This window comes from Triticum aestivum, chromosome 4A, assembly GCF_018294505.1.
Source record: "Triticum aestivum cultivar Chinese Spring chromosome 4A, IWGSC CS RefSeq v2.1, whole genome shotgun sequence".
Taxonomy (NCBI): Eukaryota; Viridiplantae; Streptophyta; class Magnoliopsida; order Poales; family Poaceae; genus Triticum; species Triticum aestivum.
The window spans coordinates 745,640,231-745,664,058 of record NC_057803.1 but is presented as its reverse complement, the minus strand read 5'-3'; the positions used below and the strand labels follow the sequence as shown (position 1 = coordinate 745,664,058).

Genomic DNA, 23,828 nt, shown 5'->3' with positions numbered 1-23,828 from the left:
CTTTTTCAGACCATCATCGCATCCGGGGTACAGCGCCTTTCTGTGATCCTCTAACATGCGATCCAAATTCTCCCTCTCCTTTTCAGTTTCGCAGCGTCTCCGTGCATCAGCAATGGTCCGACCAAGATCATCAACGGGATCATCACGTGCCTCTTCTTCACCTTCCCCTTCACCTTCAGCATCCTCCATGAAAGTATCACCGAAATGAGCAAGATAGCTTTCATCGATGAAATCATCCCCTTCTTCATCTTCTTCCATTATAACCCCTCTTTCTCCATGCTTGGTCCAACAATTATAGCTTGGCATGAAACCGTGCCGAAGCAGATGCATGTGAACATCTCTTGAGGAAGAGTAACCCTTCTGATTCTTACAGATAACACATGGACAGATAACAAAACCCCCCTGCTTGTTCGCATTAGCCACTACGAGGAAATCTTTCAAACCCGTAGTGAACTCGCCGGAGAGTCGGTTACCTTACATCCATTGCCGATTCATCTGCATTATTATAATATAAAATATATAATTAACCATCATGCATTTGTTAAACTAACTAGCTACAAACAATATAAATTAAACAATGAACTGCACACATGCATATTTTATCAATGACACATCAAAGGTTCATCAAGTTGCTAACCGCGATCGAGGAGTGTGGCTCTAACACTTCATGTCATGTTTGTTTCATGCTCTTGGGGCATTTCATCAAACACCTTATGTGCATAAGAGGAACCAAAAGCAAACCTACACCCACTTGTGAAGAGAATGGCTCCAAATGGCTAAGTGTTGGCTGCTGGATGGGTATATATAGGGGAGGGGCTTTAGTTGTGGTTGGCCTGGCAAACCGTGACTAAAGGTGCCCGAAGGCCTTTAGTCGCGGTTGTCCTCGCCAACCGCGACTAAAGACCCTCACGTGCGCCAGCTGGCCACCGAGCGCCCTGGGCCCAGGCCTTTGGTCGCGGTTCACCTCCAGAACCGCGACTAAAGGTCCCATTAGTCGCGGTTCCTACAGCTTCGCGACTTATGGGGCTGGACGGAAGCCTGTTTTTCCACCAGTGAACCCGATGTTGAAGTATAATATGAAGGAAATATTGAACATGGATGGAGGAAAAGGGCCTTCCAGTTTGTTATCCATGATATCAAACGTAAAAAGATTTGCCATCTTACCTAGAGCTGGAGAGATATGGCCACTGAAACCGTTCTGGGCTAATCCTACGCGTGTCAGTGATGTGAAGTTACCGAGCCAACTCGGGATATGGCCATGGAATTGGTTTTTGCGCATACTAAGCCGCGTGAGGGTTGTGAGGTTGGAGAATGACATGGGAATATCACCAATCAGATTATTATCGGAAACATTGAGAAATTTGAGTTTTGATAGGAGACCCAGAGAAGCAGGCATGGAACCAGAGAGGTTGTTCCCTCCAAGGTATGAAGTGTTGTACAACCACTGAGGCTGCCTGGGATCTCACCTTTCAATTTGTTGTCTGAAAGACTGAGGATGCGAAGGTGGGTCAGGTTACCGAGCTGCGGGGAGATTCTGCCGACAAGGCCCAAGGCAAGCAGACGTATGGTAGTGACATGGCCTGGGTGCCAGCGGTTGCTGCAGGACACGCCCATCCACTCACAGTAATTAGGCAATGGCGCCGTGCTCGTCCCGTTGATGACAGGGTCCCAAGACCAAGAGGACAGTGCCCCTGTAGGGTCACTGGTTATGAGGGATTTGAATGATAGGAGCACCGGAAGATCGACACCATAATTGCTACTTTGGTTGTTGGTGGGTTGAGAGCAGCTGGATGTGAGAAAAAAGGAGGGTATGAGTGAGATGATGGACCATGAAAAGCTGTCATGTCTTCATGGTTGAGAAAGGAGGTGGAGATGGGGTTGGAATGGTAGGTCCTTAATTATTGTATTCTGCACTTCTCTCCTTGTGTGCGGGTTGTTAAATAGACAATAATGCTCACTCTCTGTGGTCGGCCAATTAAATTGTTTTTGACAAAATGCAGCAGCGCTGCTTTCATTCATTAAGACGAGGAAAATATTGGACGCCGGCAACCACTCTTTTATGAGCCGTACGTGTCTTCTTTCTGCGGAACCACTTATTGTTTACCTACAGGTACCATTTCTTGGGCAGATTGTTGCAGTTTGTGTTCATGTCTTTGACTGGGAGTCTATGTAAATACAAGCAATTCACGCGGATCTTACACACATCTCCGTAGATGCATTGTCTATCACATAAAGGTTTAAACTCGAAGATCTCCTAACTCGTGGTTGAGCGAGGTGGAGGTGATTATCATATTCTTGCCCTTCCGTATTGAGTATGCTAAATGAAATATTACTTTCAGAAATTACAAATATCTCTATCATGAGTAAAGAAAAAGAGTGTAAAAATGACCAGTGCAATGTCCTGTGCCATGTAGTTGAAGGTGTGACATAATTTCAAACGTTGAACTATTCCAATGATGTTACAAGAAACGGCAATATATTGGATGTACACAAAAAACAGGTTAAGTTGGAATTTTATGTTCATGTGGCACAATCACAAAAGTCACCTATAAGATTCCTGTAAACCAAACCATAATGGTGGAGGAAACTTGATGGTTACCGAAGGACCGAGATCAGAATTGGATGCCGACTTGTCCAGTGTAAACTTTCCTCTCCTTCCATGAGATTGGCTGATTTCCCATTAAGGCCAATAAGGCCATATGATTCATCAAGCCTGCAAACTCTGAAATTAAAACAGGAATTCATAAAGAATTGGCTCTGAAATTAAAGCTTCCAATCTTGAACCTCCGGGCTTCGGGACATCCAATGGTGGCCCGTCGTTGCGGCCTCCACGACCACCCACAGCTCCAGCCGACTAGGGCATCCACCATGAGCGCCGGCGAGGACCGCATATTTGGGAGTTTATGTCATGTGGTGCAATCACAAAAGTCACCTGATACTGAAAACCCGGCCAATTAGAAAAATTCACTCCTATAAATCAAACAAAAAAAAACTGATTTCCCATTGGATGTAGACCTGTCCAATTCCAGTGTAGATTTTCCTCTCCTTCCATGAGATTGGCTGATCTCCCATTGAAGCCAGTAAGATTATCTTATTCATCACTCATCAGGCTTGCAAGCTCTGAAATTAAAGCAGGAATTCGTGAAAATAAAATCTCGAACACACATGTAGGAATTCATAAAAAATTACATATTCAAGAAATGGTGGCGCCGGCGAGACCACCACCGTCGTCGGATGGTGGCGCAGATGAGCGGTGACTAGATGGTAGACGGCGGCTGAGTTGGGCTAGTGGTGCCGTCTGAGGGTCGCACACGGGAAGGGGGAGAGGGGACATCCGCCGGTGCCGATTTGAGGCGGAGACACCGGCGACCAGGTGTATGTGTGACTGTGACCTGGGCTGGGTCGCGTGCGTGCGTGTTGTACTGTGTGTGGAGTGGCCCATATACTTTTCTATTTTTTATTTCTACAGAAAAATTACATATTCATTAATCGGTTAAATAACCACGGAAAACGTGATGAAACAAAAAATATCAATATAACTATGAAATATTGAAAACAATTACAAAAAATATTCTGAAAGAAATTTAACTATGTATTTAAAAACACTGTCCAGTGTGTGTTTGTAAAATGCTCATCGTGTGTTTAAAAAAATGTTCATTTGATATTTAAGAAATGTTCACAGTATATCAAATAATATTCAGGGTATATTGAAAAAACGTTCACCATGTTTGAAAAAAAATCATGATAAAAGGATAGATTTATAAATAAAACAATAGAAAAGAAAAGGCAAAAACCCGAATAAGGAAAAGGGGAAAAAAAATCATGAGCTTCTTCTTACAAGGTACAATACTTTTTACTTCCAAAAAGAATCATGAGCCTCGATCAGAAATGGAGATGGTGCCATCAATCAATATGCAGACAGATCAGTTTGCCAGCAAAAGGGACATAAACCCTCGTCAGGTCTTAACGAACTCTGGGACAGTACGTATAAAGCTTGAAAAGAATCCAAAGCTAAACACACATGCTCGTGGTTTCTTTGACAGAGCATTCTCAACACATGACATTCGTCAGGTCTTGGTAATTTAAGATTTGCTGCAGTCGTCCATCACTGTCCCTCACAATTTGCTCCCCCAGCTGCACACCATGTCCAGAATTATTCATAGTCTCATAGCACCAGCAAAAGAGAGCAGCACGGCTTTCATATAGCTCAGTCATGATAATTAAATCAGTGTCTCGCATGGCAACTGCCATATATAAACTGCTGCTCCTATCACATAACAGTAATAAGTAATAACACAGGCCAAACCGTCCTCATATACAGATCAGAGAAGTCATATGTACACAACTGAAGTGCTCCATCATAATACATGAGATAGATAAAGAAACGGTCATTTTCACATACTCCCTCCGTTTCTTTTTAGTCTGCATATAAGGTTTGGTCAAAGTCAAGTTTTGCATAGTTTGACTAACTTCATATTAAAAAATAGCAACATTCACAATATGAAATCTACATTTTCAGATGCACCATGAAATGTATTTTCATATTATATAGTTTAAGTATTGTAGATGTTTATATATTTTAGTATAAATTTGGTCAAACTTTGTGTAGTTTGACTAGGACCAAAACTTATAAGCGGAGTAAAAAGAAACGGAGGGAGTATCCTCTAACCGGCGCGTCGGTATTGAACCGAATGGTGCATCAACGGTTCTTGCCTTCCGCCAATCACAATAATTCATACGTACCTCTGGAAGATAGTTAAATGTGCGAGTGGAAGTGAATCGAAGGACAGAAAGAAAAGACGACAATAGAGATCTAGTGGCGAAGCCACAGTATGAATGGTTGCACACAAAAAAACACATTAGTATGACTTCATATTTAAAGGCAGAACCCCGTTTTCACGAAAAAACACATCACATCTGTGTGGGATATGTATACCGAGGAATGTCTAAATTCGATAACAATTTGGAGTGAAATGCCATTAGTCCGCATGGTTAATTAATTAAATGGTTTCCCGCAAAAATATATACTAAATGGTAAGATAGCAAGATATGAAGGACTATGCGTCAAACTATCCCTCAAGTAATGTATTATTTACATTTCCCTTGCAAAGTAAATATTAAGCACCACAACGTATGCCTTCTATCTGAAAATCTCAGTGCCCTAACTCAAGCCCGGCTTCGGACCTGTATTGTGGGCTAGATTTATTTTTGGATGTCTCCATTGCATACGATTTTGGTAAAACAAGATATAGGTGATACCTTGTAAATTCTTCAAACTTTTGAAAATTTACTGAAAACACAAACATTTTTTCAAATTTGCAAACATTTTTTGTAAACATGAAAATTTTGAATGTTTCTTGAAACGCAAACATTTTTTCAAATTTGCAAATATTTTTTTAAATGCAAATTTTTCCAAATTTTCTAGTATTATTTTTAACAAAACAACATAAAGAAAATAAAAAGATAAAACTAACAAGAAAAAGAAAAACCAGGAACAAAGCAACATAAAAAAAACTGCAACCTCCCAGATGGTTTCCCAAAACCGGCAAAAAAAGTGAGTTTGTTCCCATGTACTCCCTCTGTAAACTAACTACTTTGGTGATCTAAACGGTGTTCCAGAAGGGTCCTAAAGCTGGAGTATTGTACCCCATCTGTTTCTTTTCTTTCATTTTTTTGAATAATTCAAAAACTGTTCAATATCTTTAAAAATTGTTCTGAATCTCAAAACATCTGCGCCATGGTAGCAGGCGTAGTTAAGCAGAAAGACTATCTTGGTCATCCGAGTAATTCACCTCCGGAAAAATAAAGAGGAAACTGTCTTAATATTGTTCAGGTATTGTAGCTTCACTGTGCAGTTACGTCTTCACTCTCTCACACATTCATTAGCTCACATGTTTTGGCTGGCCTAAGTCTAGCGTTACACTTCAGTCTCTTGCAAAAACAGTAGCCTCTCAACAGTAGTCTAGTGTTACAATTCAAGAAAGGCGTGTCCCCTACACTACACTCATACGCTGCGCTGCTTAACACAGTCCTACGTTTATACAAACAGAATCTACATTGCAGAATATTAACTTGATACAAGTAGAATCTACATGCACCACGCGCCCACCGGCAGCGCCATGTACCGTATGCACACGATCAGCGCACCGATTTCCATAGCCCTGCAGATCCAATGATCAGGGTGAGTTCAGACAAGTGTTTTCCATCACGACATGATCTATCTAACTAGCCTGAGCGTGTGGACATGGAGTTCACCAGAGCTCATGGGACTGCTCGGATTTTGGTTAGTATTTTGAACATTGAGTATGTCCCGGATGTGGTTAAGTGGGCTTATCGAGGCAGAGTTTATGATCTAGATATTGAGTTTGAGGATGAGAGCCTTCTGGTTGCGCCGGCTCATGATTCTGATATGGATATGCACGAGAGTGATGGCGGAGCGGGGGTACAGGAGTTGCCGGTTGAGGACCCTGGACGACAGTCCAAGGGGCCGGGGCCCGAGCTGGCGTCGACCGGGGATGGAGCAGTCTCACCCACCATGGTACCTTCGACGACTCTGAGATTTGGGTCTTTTGAGCCTCACTCTGCTCCCCCGAGGCTCTGGAGTGATCGGGTTGAGTCCGAGGAGGCGTTTGAGCTTGAGCTACCGGCTTTGGGGTTGGAGGGTGCTGTGGACACGATTCCTGGGGGTCGGCAGGAGGCCACTCCCCTTCGTGCTCAGCACACGATACCTTCTCAGGAGCTGCCGCAGCTTCTCGTACCTAGCTTGTCGGGGAGTGACCTGGGGTAGGCGGCCTCGGGGTGCTCTCCTATTGCTAAGGAAGGAGACTCGGGGAAGGTGGCTTCCGAGTCTTTTTCTTCGCCGGGAGGGGGTCTGGGGCAGGTGGCCTCGGATAACTCTTCCCCCGTCGCGTCTGCCTGTCGGCTGATGCCGGCTTTGCCTTCGGGAGGCGGCTCGGGGCAGGTGGCCTGGAAGCCTCCTTCTCTTCTAGGGCCTGTACGGGTGGCTTCACCGGTGCTGGGTGGGGAGCGAGGGCAAGTGGCTCTTGTTCGGTCTCCACCTCTCACCCTGCCGGCATCGCCAGGCGAGGCGCGCCTCGAGTCGGCGGTGAGTGCTTTGCCTCTCTCGGGCGAGGCCGTGGGTGAGCCCGTGCAGTTGGATCGGCCTGTTGGTTGGGGAGCGGCAGGAGGCCGGACCCCGACCGCGATTTCTCGGGAGGAGGTCATCGCGTTTGGAGGGATTCAGGATCCGGTTTCTGAGGGACGCCGGATGAGCGGACGTCTCCACACCCAGCCTGATGTGGACGACATTCAGCAGCAGTGCGCCATGACGGCGGCCAAGCTTCGTGACGTAGAGGTCACTACTGGTATGTCGGTCAATACCTCTAATTCCATTTTGCATTTTTCAAATGATGAGATTGTTCAAAATGCAAATCAATTAGGAGTTTCGTTGGGTAGTAATACACTGAAATCTCTAATAACAGAAGTAATAACAGAAGTTTCCCCTGGTGACTGTCCAGGCCTTGTCCCGTGGTATTTCTGACCATACGTCGTTATTTGTCGACTCTGGTGCACCCACCCACCCGGGGAACAAAAATGTGTTCTCCTTTGAGATGGCTTGGTTTGAACGAGATGGCTTCCTGGATCTCGTGGCCAGAGAGTGGGCTAAGGATTCAGGAGGGAGGACCGCGCTTCAGCGCTGGCAGAATAAGATTAGGCACTTGAGGAGCTTCCTACGTGGGTGGGCTAAGCATCTGAGTGAGATTTATAAGGTCGAAAAAGAAAAGCTCCTTGCCCTTATACGGTCTCTGGATGTAAAAGCAGAAACCACGATATTGCCGGCTGCGGAGTTTCATGCCAAGCTCGAGGCGGAATTGCGGCTGAAAGAACTTCTTAGAGAAGAAGAGTTGAAGTGGGCGTTGCGGGCCAAGGTCCGGCGAGTAGTCCAGGGGGACGCGAACACGCAATTCTTTCACATGATCGCTAACGGTAAGCATCGAAAGAAGAGGATCTTTCAGCTTGAGCAAGATGAGGATACGATTGTAGGACAGGAAAACCTAAAATTGTACATTATCGAGTACTATAAGCAGTTGTTTGGCCCTCCAGAAGAGAACTGTGTGTCTCTGGACGAGTCAAGGGTTGAGGATATTCCTCAGCTCACAGCGGTGGAGAATGATATTCTTGTGGCTCCTTTCTCGGAGAAAGAGGTGCTGGAGGCCATCTCGCAAATGAAGAATAACAATGCGCCGGGTCCTGATGGTTTCCCAGCGGAATTTTATAAGAAGTGCTGGCATATCATTAAAGGGGATTTGTTGCCTATGTTTAATGATTTGTTTGCTGGACAGCTTCATCTTTTCCAGCTCAATTTTGGAACGATTACCCTTCTTCCTAAGAAAACAGAGGCTGTGAAAATTGAGCAATTCAGGCCAATCTGTCTTCTTAATGTTAGTTTCAAAATTTTCACCAAGGTCGGGACCAATAGACTCACACAGATTGCGCATACTGTTGTGCAGCCTACCCAATCTGCTTTCATGCCAGACAAGAATATCCTTGACGGGGTAGTGGTCCTTCATGAAGCGCTCCATGAAATCCACACGAAAAAACTGGATGGGGTTGTTTTCAAAGTGGATTTCGAAAAAGCGTACGACAAGGTCAAATGGCCATTCCTTCAATAGACCTTGCGTATGAAGGGTTTTGATGAGGCTTGGCGACGCCAGGTAGAATCCTTTACGCAAAAAGGGAGTGTTGGAATTAAAGTAAATGATGATATTGGGCACTATTTCCAGACACACAAGGGTCTGAGGCAAGGAGATCCAATGTCCCCTGTTTTGTTCAACATTGTGGTTGACATGTTGGCAATCCTAATAGGTCGGGCAAAGGAGGCCGGTCAGGTGGGAGGCTTGGTGCCCAACCTAGTTGATGGGGGGGGTGTCCATTCTGCAGTACGCTGATGATACTATCATCTTTATGGAGCATGACCTGGCAAAAGCGAGAAATATGAAGCTGGTGCTTTGCTTATTTGAACAATTGTCTAGGTTAAAGATTAACTTTCATAAAAGCGAATTGTTCTGCTTTGGTAGAGCCAAGGAGGACCAGGAGGCTTATAGGAAATTGTTTGGATGTGAATTAGGGGCTTTACCTTTCACCTACCTAGGTATACCTATTCACCATCGTAAGCTTACAAACCGAGAGTGGAAATGCATTGAGGATCGGTTTGAAAAGAAACTTAGTTGCTGGAAGGGCAAACTTCTGTCATATGGAGGCCGGTTAATTCTTATTAATTCGGTACTCACGAGTATGCCGATGTTCCTACTATCTTTCTTTGAGGTTCCAGTTGGGGTTAGGAAAAGACTGGACTTCTACCGATCAATATTTTTTTGGCAGAGTGATGAACTTAAGAGAAAGTATAGACTCGCCAAGTGGGATGTCATTTGTCGACCAAAGGACCAAGGGGGGTTGGGTATCGAAAATCTTGAGGTCAAGAACAGATGCCTGCTTAGTAAGTGGCTGTATAAGCTTTCGGGTCCGACTGACGCAACTTGGGCGCAGATTCTTCGTAACAAGTATCTGCAGTCCAAAACTTTTTCACAGGTGACAGTGAGACCAACTGATTCGCCGTTTTGAAAGGGGCTTGTGAGAGTCAAGTCAACCTTCTTTAATAGAACAAAGTTTATTGTCGGTGATGGCAATGACACACGTTTCTGGGAGGACACTTGGCTGGGTGATACACCATTAGCAATACAGTACCCAACCTTGTATCGTATTGTCCAGCGACGTGATGCGCTAGTTGCAACGATTATGCAGTCCAATCCCCTTAATATTCAGTTTCGGCGGGTGCTTGTTGGTGAGAGATGGGAAGCTTGGCTCCATCTGGTGCGTAGACTGATGAAAGTCCAGCTAGCTCAACAGCCCGATCAGCTATGTTGGAAGCTTACTAGGAATGGACAATTTACTGTAAAGTCGATGTACAACGATGTCATCAACTCCACTGTTATTCCTAGTACCAAACATGTTTGGAAAGTAAAAGTGCCTTTGAAAATTAAAGTGTTTATGTGGTTTGTCCATAAACAGGTAATTTTAACAAAGGACAACTTGGTCAAGCGCAATTGGACTGGATCTACTAGGTGTAGCTTCTGTAATCATGACGAGACCATTAAGCATCTCTTCCTTGACTGTCCTTTGGCGAGAATTCTGTGGCGCTCTGTGCAAATTGCTTTTAACATTACTCCTCCGAGTACGGTTGGGTCGTTATTTGAAACGTGGCTGGATGGGATAGAGTCCGATACAGCTAGACATATTCGTGTAGGAGTGTATGCGTTGTTATGGTCAATTCGGAACTGCAGAAATGATTTGGTTTTTAACAGAATAACTACTATTTATTTTTTGCAGGTTATATTCCGTGCTACGGCGCTGATCCGTATGTGGTCCTTACTCACTCCAACGGAGGCCAGTGAGCGTTTGGTTACTGGATCTGTCCGGTGGAAGATGGTAGCGCGGGATATCTTCAACCGGTTTGGTTCGCGGTCATGTAATAGGATAGGCAATTAGTTTTCCTATCTTTATTTTACAAGCCGGTTGTGGCTTGTGGTATGTTCTTGGTTTAACATCGAGGCCCTAGGTGAGCTTGCTTTTATTTTGTTGAAGACTATACGATTTTGTTGAACCTATTTTATTTATTGAGGTGGCTGTATGCATCATTCTGATGCAGAGGACGGGGAGTCCCCCTTTTCGAAAAAAAAAATCTAACTAGTTACTAGGTCCCGTAGCAGGATGTGGGTGACGCAGGGGTGTCGTTCTCTTGCTGCAATGTAAAGATCTCAAACACAGGACACTGAGTGTGGCTGACTTAGGACCGAAAATCTCCGTCAGAAACATAGGACACCAGAAATTATGTTGACAGGTAAAAAGACAGAGATCAGTGGATTCTTATCTTGCCCCATCAATTTGAGAGAATCTTCGATGACTCTAAGGGGCACCTTTACAGATGCGGCGATGCGAGTGACTTAAGCCATGGCACTAGCCAGACAATAATTCTAATTATCAGCCAGGAATCCCAGGATACAGTTAACACCGAATTCAGTCAAAAACCCTTTTCTTTTCCCCTTGCAATGACAAAATGTTGCAGTTTGGTAGGCAGAGACGTACTGCAGATATGGTCGGCGGCGCCATGAGCTCCTCGACGAGCTGGTCCATCCAGAAGCCTTGTCATTGTGGGCGACCCTGCTCTAGGCCGCAAAATGTCGATTTCGGCCGAATTTCGGCCATCTCGGCTTGAGGCGAAAAGTATATGTAGGCCGAAATTGCTCAAATTTGGTAAATTTTGGTCAAATTTAAGTCAAATTGCAGTCAAAATTTAGTCAAATTTCAGCCGAAAATTTTGAAAATGGCCGAAATTCGGCCATCTCGGCCTAGGGCGGAAAAAAGCTCAAACCGAAAATCAAAACACAGGCTCTAGCACAGCGGCAAGAGGGGAGCCTCCTGCAGTTCTGTCCGAGTCATTTTCTTTGAACTCTGAGCATGCCAGCAACACCGGGACGCCCAACCGACGTGGACGAACATGAACACCTAAAAGTTACAATCTCGTTCCTCGGGAGAGCCGCTTCCTCGCCGACCTTGAATCCACCGAGATGCTCCTTGTCACCGTCTGCTGGGCACTCGACTGCATCTTGTGGTACAGTTTGCTTGACTTGTGCATCAGGGCGTAAATGCACCGTATCAACTATGAACAGGCCACCAAGCTACAAGCAGACAGGTGCAGAGCAAAATTTACAACCTGGTCTCTCGGCTTCAGAGAACGGGCGACAGAGACAAGCATGATCCACCCAGTCAGCCTGATGCTCCAGGATGCTGCATGCGTTGGTTTTTGGTTATCTGTCATTCACCAAACAAACAATGACAAGTACGTACCTTGGAAATACGTATGCCATCTAGTTTTGCATCTCGATGTCCGCCCTTGAATCGACGGGGAAGACTAAAATGGCACAAGCTGAAGAAACACCGACACATTTCCAAGAGCTGCTGCCCACCAAACTAGTCATTCGTCACTTTCTCTCACAATTTGCTCCCTCCCCAGCACGTCCAGAATTGTCCATAAGACTGGTAGCACAAGCAAAATATGGCAGTACCAGCATGGATATAATAGATCAGTACGTAGTTCAACAGAGAAATCTGTACATAATGATAATGCCTGTAGATCTCAAACAGCAGGAAATGAGCAACCAGAAAGACCAGCTAGCATGCCCCCAAGGTCAGAGGGAGCAGGCTTTCTAGACCATCATGCAAGGAAAATGGTCTGAACTCTGAAGCAGTACTGCAGTACGCCAAATATCTCATTACGGGTGTGAATGATAAAAGATACCTCCAGTTATTACATGGTACGTAAGATCACACAAGACATAAAGATTACAGGAGATAATAGCAAAACAGGACAGCACTAAGTGATGGAATAACGTGCAAATTAGACTATGAATTGTTCAGTCAATGGATGATAATAGCATGAATAAGAAGATAAGATAACCAACATCACGATTACAAAAAACATCGTCAGTGACAGTGGTGGAGTGCAAGAGGGCAATGCGTGAAGCAATCAGTAAAGCAGGCGACAGACAGACCGAGGGGATTAACACCGGCCCGTGAAGTAGAAGACAGTTTGGGCTGCAGGATGAGCCAGGCTGAAGCACTCCACCTCGTAACAGCTTGCTGGAGGGCCTGCTATTAAGAAAAGTTTGTAATCAATGGAATATTTCAAGGATTCAAAAGTTTAATGATGTGCATATATATTACGAAAGACTATATATCTTTGTGCAAAGATGGCCGACGGGAGCTAATTTACCTTTCCGTTTATTTGTAGCTGGGAATCTAGATCACACTATAAATTCCTTCCAGCGGATATGCGCGATCTTTGGCCAACTTTCTCCCTCAGGTGCTCGGCAGCTCTCCTTCAATAGCTCACAACCCCATATACATATGTGCTGGAGGGAGGATGGCAAGTCTGGTAAAGATGATATGTTGGGGCAATCATAGATGTCAAGCTTCTTCAGATTGGAGAAGCACTTCAGATTTGTTGGCAGGGAAATCATTTGACAATTACAGAATCTTAGGGTCTTGACTGCTGCGAAATTTGTGCATTCTTCCAATGAAACAATTGGTTCCTTGCATCCTTCAAGAGAGAGAAATGCTGGAACTGAGAAACCTTCAGCCGAGAGCATGTTGTTGAGTATTACAGGACTGCTAACAAAGAGTGAGTACTGGACTTGAAACTGTGAGATACACTCAGGGGTGAGCTTCGGAACATCAAACAAATGTACACTGTGAAGTTGCAGGGAAGACAATCCTTCAAGTGTACATAAATCTGGCAAGTTATACAGTACCAATGATTTAACAGAGGTGAGACTACCAACAGACAAGCATGCGGTGCTTCTGCAATCGTATATGCTAATATCATTTATGTGTGGCCAGTCAGTAGAGAGGAAGTCAGCTGCAAGCACACAACTGGATATAGAGAGCTTCTCAATGGATAATGGCAAACATTTGGCTCCACTTGCCAACTCTAAAGAAGGGCAGGAAGTCAAGTGAACATGTGAAAGAGAGGTAGCAGCTCGTAAGCCCCCTAATGACCTGAGAGACCAGCAATATACAATGAACAAACGGCCAAGATTTGTCAAATGTTGGAGAACCTCTTCCGAAGGAAGTGTAGTTAAAGTCATGATCTCATTTAAGTCCAAACTTTCCAGTGAAGCCAGGCCATCAAGGCATACAGCTAAAGCTCCATTTGTAATACTGCAAGAGAAGAGATAAAGATTACGAAGTCCTGATGGTGAAACCAGCGGCAGCACAATGCTCCTTCCATACATGAGGCACATCCTCTGCTCGTGACAGTATATCCATGCCTTGATGATATCCTCTTTTGCCAATATTTCATCTTGCTCTCCTTTTAGAGCACTTACAAGGTGTTGAACATTTGACACATCAGCATGCATAAATATCATCAGCTGGTTCATAAATGAATGTTCCCGTGAGAGTACCCTCTTGATATCTGATCCTGCATCCACCCCCCAAATTAAACCAAGCTGTGATGCCAAGTGGTCTATCCTCATGATCTCTCTCTGGTCACTATTTTCCAGCACATCGTTGGAAGTAAATATAAGCAGTGGGCAATTACTCAGACATAAATATGTAAGCCCTAGTGGAAGACAAGGTAATGCCTTCAGGTTTGGCACATTGATGAGTGAAAGCGAAGAACAATTCCCAAATAGCCCAGTATTGGATGGTAGGCTTTGTAATGCGCTACAGTTAGCAAACCTTAAAGATACCAAATTCTCAAAATAAGAACCGTTAAGTAACCAGCTTGGATATTGTGAAGACTTGTAACCGTCAATTGTAAGGCTCCCAAGTTGACGCGGTGGCATCAGGCCTTCTAGAATCTCCAAATGCAAACTATCCTCTGCATTGGTGTTATTCTGGCAACACCATTCAAGTCGCAAGCTGCCAAGATGACTTTTCTGATGCAGCTTCGATTCTAAGGCTTGATCTTTCCCAGTGACATTCTCAAGATTTGTGACACTTAAACTGCCACGGATCTCGTTCAGATCCCTCAGCTGTTGCAATTCATATCCCATTTTCTTTTGCAAAGAAAATTTCTTAACTTGTTGAAGCGAAGTTAGCTTGCCAATGTTAGGAATTTGAGGCGCTGCTTTTCTGTTTGAATCATATGTTCCATAATCATACCAGTCAAGATGTCGTAACTTCCTTAAGTTGCAGAGTTTACCAGGCAAACTCTCAACTTTATCATTTACCAGAAGTAACTGCAAGTGGTAAAGAGTACACAATGATCTTGGCAATTCAGAAATCAGTGTTCTGATGATGTTCAGATACCGAAGGTGCTTCAACTCACCAACAGATTCTGGCAACTTACTACTGCCATAAGATGACAAATGTAGTACACGCAATTTCTTCAAATTCTGTAGTATCTGACTAAAAAGGTCACTTACATCATCCATTAGAGGGTCTATGCAGATCATAGTGCGTAAATGATTTAGGTTGCAGATACTTTGCTTGTGTTGCGTCATACTATGAACACGAACAGAGATATGTCTAACAGTGGATGGTATTTCTGTCACCTTATCATCTTCCAATCTGAAGTAGACCCCTTTGCTGAGTAATTCTGCCAGATCATGAAGGAGATCATGCATAGCATAGTATTTCTTATTAACTGGTTGAAAGAATGAAACAGAGATCATCTCCTTGAAGCAGTCCCTCCCAATATCTTCCACTCTCTTGTTTTGGTTGCACGAATCAATGAGACCCTCTGCCATCCAAAGATGAACTAACTCATCAATTAAATACTTGTGGCCTTTTGGAAACAAGCCGCAATATAGGAAGCACTTCTGCAGACGTGGATCTAACTTCTCATAACTCCACAACAGAGCACTCATCGGATCAGTTAAGTTGTCAATCTTTATATTAAGAGCATCCTTCCATGCATATATATCTGTTTCCCCTTTCAACTGGGAACCCACAGCTTTTGCTGCCAAAGGAGATTGTCCAAGCCTTTTAGCAATCTTCTCTGCAAAATCTTCGAGCCTTTCACATGGTAGTGGATTTCTGATTTCTTGTCCAGCGAATGCGTGATGCTTGAAGAGTGCCAAGAAGTGAGTATCTTCCATGTTTTCCAGAGGACACACTTCACAGCAGAGAGCAGCTGGAAATCTATCCCGTCGAGAAGTTACCAAAACTATGCTTCCGGTCTGTTGGGAAACAAGAGGAGCCAACAGTAGGTCCCATTCCTTCTCACTGCCAGGTTCAAACCAAACGTCATCCAACACAAGCAGGAATTTTCTTGATGCCTGGAGTATCTCTGTCAACTTGCACTGCAGGGTATCAAGGTTATTAATGTGTGGGCATTCCCCCTTAGAGGCAGACTCGATGATCTCCCGTGTATGACGGCGGACATCAAGTTTGCGTGAGATGCTTACCCACATTCTCACATCAAAACATCCTTTTACCCTCTCATCATTATAGACAAGCTGTGCCAAGGTGGACTTTCCCATCCCTCCAGCCCCAACAATGGCCAAACCTGAGTACATTGTTGTACTAGACTCAGTAGTAGCAGATGTTTTGGTAAGAAGATGTATTATATGATCGCGATCATTATCACGACCAATCACTTTGAAAGGTGGTGCTGATGTGGTCTCAGGAACATGAGCTGATGGTATGGCAGGGCTCTCTGCATTATAACTACCAGGTAAACACAGGAGTTGATGGAAGTCCTTGGCTTTCGCTAGGGTAGCCTTCAATTCCTTAAGATGACGAATTAACTTTCTGTTCTCGGAGCGCAGATTGGACAGCCTGCTTGATGCAGCACGCAAAGGCTTCATTAGAGTGTTGCTGATGGAGGAGGCATTGGCTTGCAAGGAATCCTTCCCCCTTGCTTGGCGCTTGAGGAGGTTGTAATCACTCTCGTCCAGCAAGTCTTCGGCCAGGTAGAGTGCTTCTTTGAGTTCCTGAAGCCATTTGTCCAAATTCAGCCTGTGGTTTCCCTTGTCTGCTGCTTCAGTCAACAGCTTGAGTTGTGGAAAGATAGTGGTCTCTAGTTCACGGAGCTCGTGTGCCATGTCCACTCCAAGGCATGTTGAAGCATTAGCAAGGAGCTTCTTCAAGAGTGGTGACGCGGCCAATTTTAAGCTAACGCTTAAGGCAGCGCTAGCTAAAGCCACTTCCATCGGATTGCAGCGTTTGTTTTTTGGGTGTATATACCTAGGGAAGGGAGTTTTGTTTGTTTTGTGGATGCACAGATCTTGGGTGTGGAAAGATAAATTATGGGAAACAAGTAGAAGAACCTTAAAGGCAGACTTCTCCTTGTCTAAGGTGAGGGTGACTAGGCTGAAGAGAGTAGGTGTGTATGGAGATGAACAAGTTTACAATGATAAATAGGAGCAAAAACTATGAAACAATTTCCCCTTCTTTTTTTGGGTTTTTTGGGTGTGGAATGGCCCGAATAAAATGAGAGACGGGCACAAGAATTGCTTCTGGACGTGATGATAGATGAAAAACCTGTTAGAGTAGGAATTTACAGGATAAATTAGTCAACTGCATGGAACAGAGATAAGAAAAAAGAAACCTACTGGCATGTGTGCAGACAATTGCAAAAATCAAGGATAATATTTCTGAGAGTGGGTAATGACCTGAATAAATGATAGACGAACAATCAAAGTGCTTCTGGATCGCAGGTAGAAACAATCCGTTAATAAGCAATGGATGAACACCTGTTGGAGTGGGAAATTATGAGATAAATTAGGTGGTTGCAATAAGGAAGAAAATAAACAGAAGCCTACAGCCAGATTCGTAGAGGAAAACAGACGAGAATAGTGGTGAGCTTACACAGATGAAGAAGTGAGAAGCAGCGTTGTAGGAGCCAGCGGAGCTATGAGGCAAGGTTGAAGTAAAGGCAGATCGTAGGAGCTAACAATGTTGTGTTGCAAGAGAATGAGAGACAGACATCCCCAAACAGCAGGTTAACAAGTCTATAGCAGATCTGATCCACCCACTTGCCCTTTTTTTAAGTTTAGCTGATCTGGACTTGCTAATAAACTAACCAGTAACCAACACGGACACAGCTCACTGATTGATAATCGAAGTATGAAGTAGCAGAGAACAACATTGTGTGACTAAATACAAACAACCAGATGGTAAAAAAAATCTTTTGCTTTCTGTCCATCACCATCACTGGCTCTTCATGCTTTCCATGAACCTTGCATCCACAAAGAAAGTAGGAAATTTCTAGCTAATGCACATATCACTAAATATATAATAATCATCATTGATATAACAGCCAGCTTTTAAATGAATGCACTTACCTAAGAACTAATTATTTTTATAGTTTCAACAAGCACAGGCTGACAGTTGAGCTATCTCCACTCAGTAAGAAACATCTCTCGTCTCATAGCACATTTGGAGCCGTAACCTCTCGCTTTTCCAAATCTGTTACTAGCAATGTTCCATGGTCTCCAATGTAGTCACCCGGTACACAGTTGGTGACTGTAATAAGAACTGGAGAGGCAATCTGACAAACTGGTGTGTGCTTCTCATTTTCTTCTTCTCTTAGTCCTTCCTTGTCTAGCATTTTTCTCTTCTTAGGATTTGGTTGCCATCGACAAGCAGCCATTGTATTGATCTCACGTCTGAGAATTGTGGACAATAACACTTACATGGCATTCCCTGTTTTACCCACTGAATTACTTTCTGTCCTGCACACCTAAAAGTAGAAAACATGAAAGCATGCCTCTGTAAAGTCCAGCGTATATAGTTAAGATATCAGAAATTCCTTTGCAGCAAGAAATATGATATACCAGAAAGAAAATTTGGGTATCATTAATCGGTGGTATAAACTAAGAAGGGAGTGTCCGTTGGCAGGTATCCATCCATCCGACTACGCAACTAACGCAGGCCAGAACGAATAAACCCACTGGGACAAGGGCCATGCGGATGGGAAGTGGATCTTATCTAGTACCAACTGGGAGAGATTCCAACCGGTCAACAGGTGAATAGTCGATCTGATCCAGCTACCTGCCCTTTTTTAAGTTTTGCTGACTGGACCTGCTAATAAACTAACTAGTAACCAATGTGGACAGTGGACAGGGCTCACTAATCGATAATTATAGTACATAACGTAAGCTAGACACATCTTTCATGTTATGACATATCACATAATGGAGTATTTTGTACCAAAATCTTCAGCAGCCAATACATAGCTCTACGGAATTAGATCAGTAGCAGAGAACTCTCCAAATACAAGACCATTGTGTGACTAAATACGAACAACCAGTTTCTAACCCCTGAAACATCACATTGTTAGAATCCCATTCTTCCCCTTACCATGTCATTCTATAGTAATCCCATTCTTCAAGTTGATCCAATATATTACATATTAAAAAGGAAGGGATATTGTACAGCCGAATAGCTTCTGATAGCCCCCGCAAAAAAAAAAAAGAATAGCTTCTGATAGAGCCCTTGCTTCCATGTATTCCACGAAGGAAGTGGCAAGTTTCTAGCTGATGCACTAGTGTATGTATCACCAAATATATAATACTCCCTCCGTCCGGAAATACTTGTCGGAGAAATGGATATAAATGATATCCATTTCTCCGACAAGTATTTCCGGACGGAGGGAGTAGTTATCATGGTATAACAAACAGCTTTGGAAAGAATGGACATACCTAAGAAAGAATCAGTGACTTTTCTAGTTTCGACTAGCATAGGCCGACAGTTGAGCTATCCGTGTCTGGTACCTCAGCCTGAACCACCTGCCTATCTGCTTTTCCCTTCTTGAGACTGCCTTGCCTCTAGTCCTTTCATCACACTGTAACAGTTCACATAGTTTCCAAAGTAATCTCTGTTCTTGTAGGCCAGCCCGATTCACCAAATTAACATTAGTACGATAATCAGCCTAATGATTTCTAACTAAAGGTGTGTCGTATCCTACCTACTCCCTCCGTCCCAAAATTCTTGTCTTAGCTTTGTCTAGATACAAATGTATCAAGTCACGTTTTAGTATTACATACATCCGTATCTATAAGACATCCAAATGGACACACAATTTCGTGTACTTTTCCACGGCCCTGCTTTACCCACTTAATTGACGCACAATTTGCTGTCTTTTCCTGCTTTGCGCACTTAATTACTATATGTCCTGTACACTACAAGCAGAAAACAAAACAGTATGTAAGCCAAGTCCACCATGGGAAATCAAGATATCAGGATTCCTTTAAAAGGATCCTCTTCAGGTCATAAACAAAAAGAACAAAACTCGGCCTGAATATGTCAGGAAGAAAATCCGGATATCATTCATGGGTACAAATAAGTCATTGGTGCAAGGAACGAGATTGAGTTCATTCGGCAGTACTGCACAAAACCCTGCATAAACATACAAGAACCCACCCAAAAATGCAATCCTCATAAATACTGGACAGGGAGAATACAGTCTCAGCATAGCGAAACCTGAACCCTTCTCCTTACAAACAGAAACTTGACACTAGATAGGGTTCGAATTTGGTCCTGGTCCTGGTGCTGCTGACCCAAAGAAACAAGAGCTGGGGCGGCCAACTAAGGAAGTGCTTAGCCACCATCCAATTTGACTTCAAAATCCTTGGTCGAGAATAATCCTTTTACACTTGGGTTGTTTAAGAATCAAATATATTTTGGTGCTTATCACTGAAGCTCATCTCCTGTACTGTACATATCCCCCCAAAAAAATGACTCTATCCACAAAACAGCATAACAATCGTAGATTTTTCAGGAAGGGGCATAACTAATTTTGTGAGCTCTGGGATGAATTGAGGGGAGAGTCTGCGTTGCCAGCGACAGCGCGGCGTGGATTTCATAAAGCCGCCGAACACTAGAACGCGAAGGGATCCAACCGGCAACCGGCACAGAGCAAAGGATAAGGTGGGTGGGAGATGGACCTGGGGGATCGGACTGGGAGGGACGCCCGGCGCTGGTCGCCGGTGGGTCGCCGGAGCTGACGAAGCTGAGAGGGGAGGGGCTGGGTCGGAGTTTGGCGTCCGTGTGGACCGGACCGGTGGGAGGCTAACAGGGTCGATTCACCGCCGTTCGTGTGGGTATGGACGGCCCTGATGGGATCAGATGGTTTTATTTGGCATCTCATAGCCGTTTATGGTACAGCTTATAATGAGTTTAAACTTGATTTCTTTGCGGAGTTACATGAGGTCATGGATGGGCTTACCTATCCAGTTTTACTTGGGGGGGACTTTAACTTGGTCAGATCTTCAGCTGATAAAAACAATGGGATTGTTAATAGTCAGTTTTCATATCTCTTTAATGATTGGATTAACAAATGGTGTCTTATGGATATCAATGTTGCGAATAGGAAGTACACTTGGAGTAACAATCAGGATGACCCTGTTTTTGCAACTATAGATAGAGTTTTTGTTTCTCTGACCTGGGATGCTCATTTCCCCCTGTCAGTAGTTACTGCACTTCCCCGGGTGGGGAGTGATCACACACCACTGCTGTTGGACACAGGGGCTCGGAGGGTTACCTCCCCAAAGATTTTCCGTTTTGAAAAATGGTGGCTTGACCACCGTGATTTTAAAAAAATGGTGATTGATACTTGGAACACCTCGGTTCCTGGGAAATCTGCTATGGATATTTGGATGAACAAGAGTAAACTTTTTAGGAAAAAAGCTAGAGGGTGGAGTATTAACGTTGAGGCAGACACTAAGAAGAAGAAGCGTGAGCTTTTGCTTGAATTTGATATTCTTGATGTTTTTTTCCTGAGAGAAACCAGATTGATAGTAGGGACAAGCTTAGGATGGAAGACATTAAGAAAGAGCTCGCTTCGATCTGGAGTAAGGAGAAAACTGCCTTGTGGCAACGCTCCAGAGAACGTCGTATTGTAGATGGGGACAAAAATAACGCGTACTTTCATGCGATGGCCAATCATCGTCATAGGAAAAATCACTTATCCGAGTTGGTTGGAGATAATGGACCAGTGCATACTACTCAAGAAATGTTAGGGGTGGCTACCTCTTATTACAAAAACCTATTTGGCTTTGAAAATAAACATAATATTTATCTGGGTCCTTCCTTTTGGGAGGAAGATGAATTAGTTACTCAGGAGGAGAATGATCTCCTGCAAAAGAACTTTTCTGAGGAGGAAATCAAGGAGGCAATCTTCGGGTCTTATGCCCATGGTGCCCCTGGCCCTGATGGGCTGTCCTTTTTGTTCTATCAAACATTTTGGGAAGTGATCAAAACTGATTTCATGGCCCTAGTCAGAGATTTCAAGACGGGGAAATTAGATTTGCAACGTTTGAATTTTGCCCTGATTGTTCTTATCCCAAAAGAGGCTGATGCTAGGGAGATGAAGAAGTTTCGTCCTATTAGTTTGAGCAATTGTGGGATAAAAATCTTTTCTAAAGCCATGACAAATAGGGTGTCCCCTGTGGGACGTAGGTTGATCTCCTAGAATCAGACGGCTTTTATTAAAGGGAGATATATTCTAGAGAGCGTGGTTATGGCCCATGAGGTGATTCATGAGATTAAAAAAACAGGTCTCAAGGTCTAGTTCTTAAACTAGACTACAAGAAAGCTTATGACAGGGTTAGCTGGGATTTCTTATTTGATATGCTTCGCTCGAGAGGTTTTGGTCCTAAGTGGATTGCTTGGATTAAGAGCACTCTCGTAAATAGCACATTCAGTGTTAGAATTAATGACACCACTGGCCCCTACTTTGTAGGAGGGTAAGGCCTCAAACGTCTAGTGCAGAACTGGGCAATAGCACCGGTTCGTAAGGCCCTTTAGTGCCGGTTACATAACCGGCACTAAAGTGTGGTCACTAAAGCCCCCCCCCCTTTTAGTACCGGTTCAGCACGAACCGGTGCTAAAGGGCAACCACGTGGCACGAGCCAGCTCCGGGGGCCGGGAGCCATTTAGTACCGGTGGTAACACCAACCGGTACTAAAATGTTTGGGGGGTTTTTGGTTTTATGATTTCTTTTTCATTTAATTTTGTGTTTTCCATTTTAATTCTTTTTCGTTTCACCCGCAGATATATATATATATATAATAACTCATGCATGCTCGCATCATACATCATCATATATAATAACAAGTCCTACTAGCTAATTAATCAAGCATCATCATACAACTTCTACTCGTTATTAATAATAAGTCATATGATCATCATCCTCATAGTCATCGAACCCAACCCTACATAATTGTTCTTAGCACATGATCATCAGTATCAGGTAGGATCGGACCTAAACACACTTAAGGTAAAATAGCATAAAACAATATAGACCCTAACTCTCCATTATGAAGAATGGAGATCATCCTGTCTCTAATTCTTGCGCCTCGCTTCCTTTTTCTTCCAAGAAGCTCCTTACGACTGTCCATACATTTTTTCCATCCTTTAATTGTCATGTCTCCACTTGTTTTAGAAATCCGGTATGGACAGTTGAGATTCGTAGGATGACCTGGATATATCTTCAAAACACGAAGGCTACCGCCATTCTGATACATCAAATGAGGCACACAATCCTCTGGGATTCTCTGTTGAAAAACATAGTAATAACTTCGTAGTTAGCAATGATTTACTAGTTTTAGAAGTATGCAAAAAGATGCACGGATGTCGTAATAGTAATAAAACTTACCAGGGTATCTCCATGGTAGTTACCGTAGTTCAACACGTGCACTAGTGGCACGTATTGACCATAATGTTGAGGAGTTCGATTGTAGATATTGTAATTCTCAATATCATTACAAAATCCAACCAGATGAGTTTTCTCCTTGTAAGTTAACTCAGAGCCATCGGTGTAGTAAGTTCTATCTACCATCTTCTGCACATTCTTTGATACTTCAAAATAAGCTGTCAATGAAAATAAGCTGTCAACTATTTTGAAATGAACAATATAAGTTCTATTAATAATTAACTATGTTTGAGAAACTCACATAGCGGTAGAACTGGAGGAGTATCAACAAGGACCCAAATGTTCATATTGTCTTGCTCGATTTCAGGATCACCAAGATCCATGGTGACAAGCATACCCTCATCAAAACCATACAATTTGCAAAATGCTTCCCAATTTTTGCAACCAAAATGGGTTACGCTCTCAGCATTATACAACTTTACTTCAAAATCCACATCATGATGGGTCCTTAGGTGAATTTTCTTTGTTTCAAAATTTTCATGGTCTTCAAAATCCATCCTCTCCAAGACATAGCGTCTTGCATGGCATGGGATTAACTATACTCGAATTGTAAAAGATGAAAATTACACGTTGAAATAGTTGAAGTCATGCTTAATTATGAAAA

At 43.5% G+C, this 23,828-nt stretch overlaps 1 protein-coding gene and 1 pseudogene across 4 annotated transcripts; both read right to left on the bottom strand.

Annotated features, from left to right (window-relative positions):
• Positions 1 to 1,852, bottom strand: part of LOC123084553 (putative receptor-like protein kinase At3g47110) — a 26,293-nt pseudogene extending 24,441 nt beyond the window's left edge.
• Positions 1,853 to 11,433: 9,581 nt separating this feature from the next.
• LOC123088548 (putative disease resistance RPP13-like protein 1) lies at positions 11,434 to 17,477 on the bottom strand. Of its 4 annotated transcripts, none has more exons than XR_006441932.1 (5): positions 17,377 to 17,477; positions 17,181 to 17,261; positions 12,830 to 17,049; positions 12,609 to 12,705; positions 11,434 to 12,093 (listed from the first exon to the last, which is right to left on the bottom strand). XR_006441932.1 is itself a non-coding variant. In XM_044510748.1 (4 exons), the coding sequence occupies exon 3, from the start codon at positions 16,716 to 16,718 to the stop codon at positions 12,861 to 12,863; it is 3,858 nt and encodes a 1,285-aa protein (XP_044366683.1). In that variant the 5' UTR covers positions 16,719 to 17,049; positions 17,181 to 17,261; positions 17,377 to 17,477; the 3' UTR covers positions 12,105 to 12,708; positions 12,830 to 12,860. The 4 variants fall into 4 exon arrangements, 2 of the variants coding, with proteins under 2 accessions (XP_044366683.1, XP_044366684.1); XR_006441931.1 differs by having other exon boundaries at positions 12,034 to 12,093; positions 12,609 to 12,708; XM_044510748.1 differs by lacking the exon at positions 11,434 to 12,093 and having other exon boundaries at positions 12,105 to 12,708.
• Between the last annotated feature and the right edge of the window lie 6,351 nt (positions 17,478 to 23,828).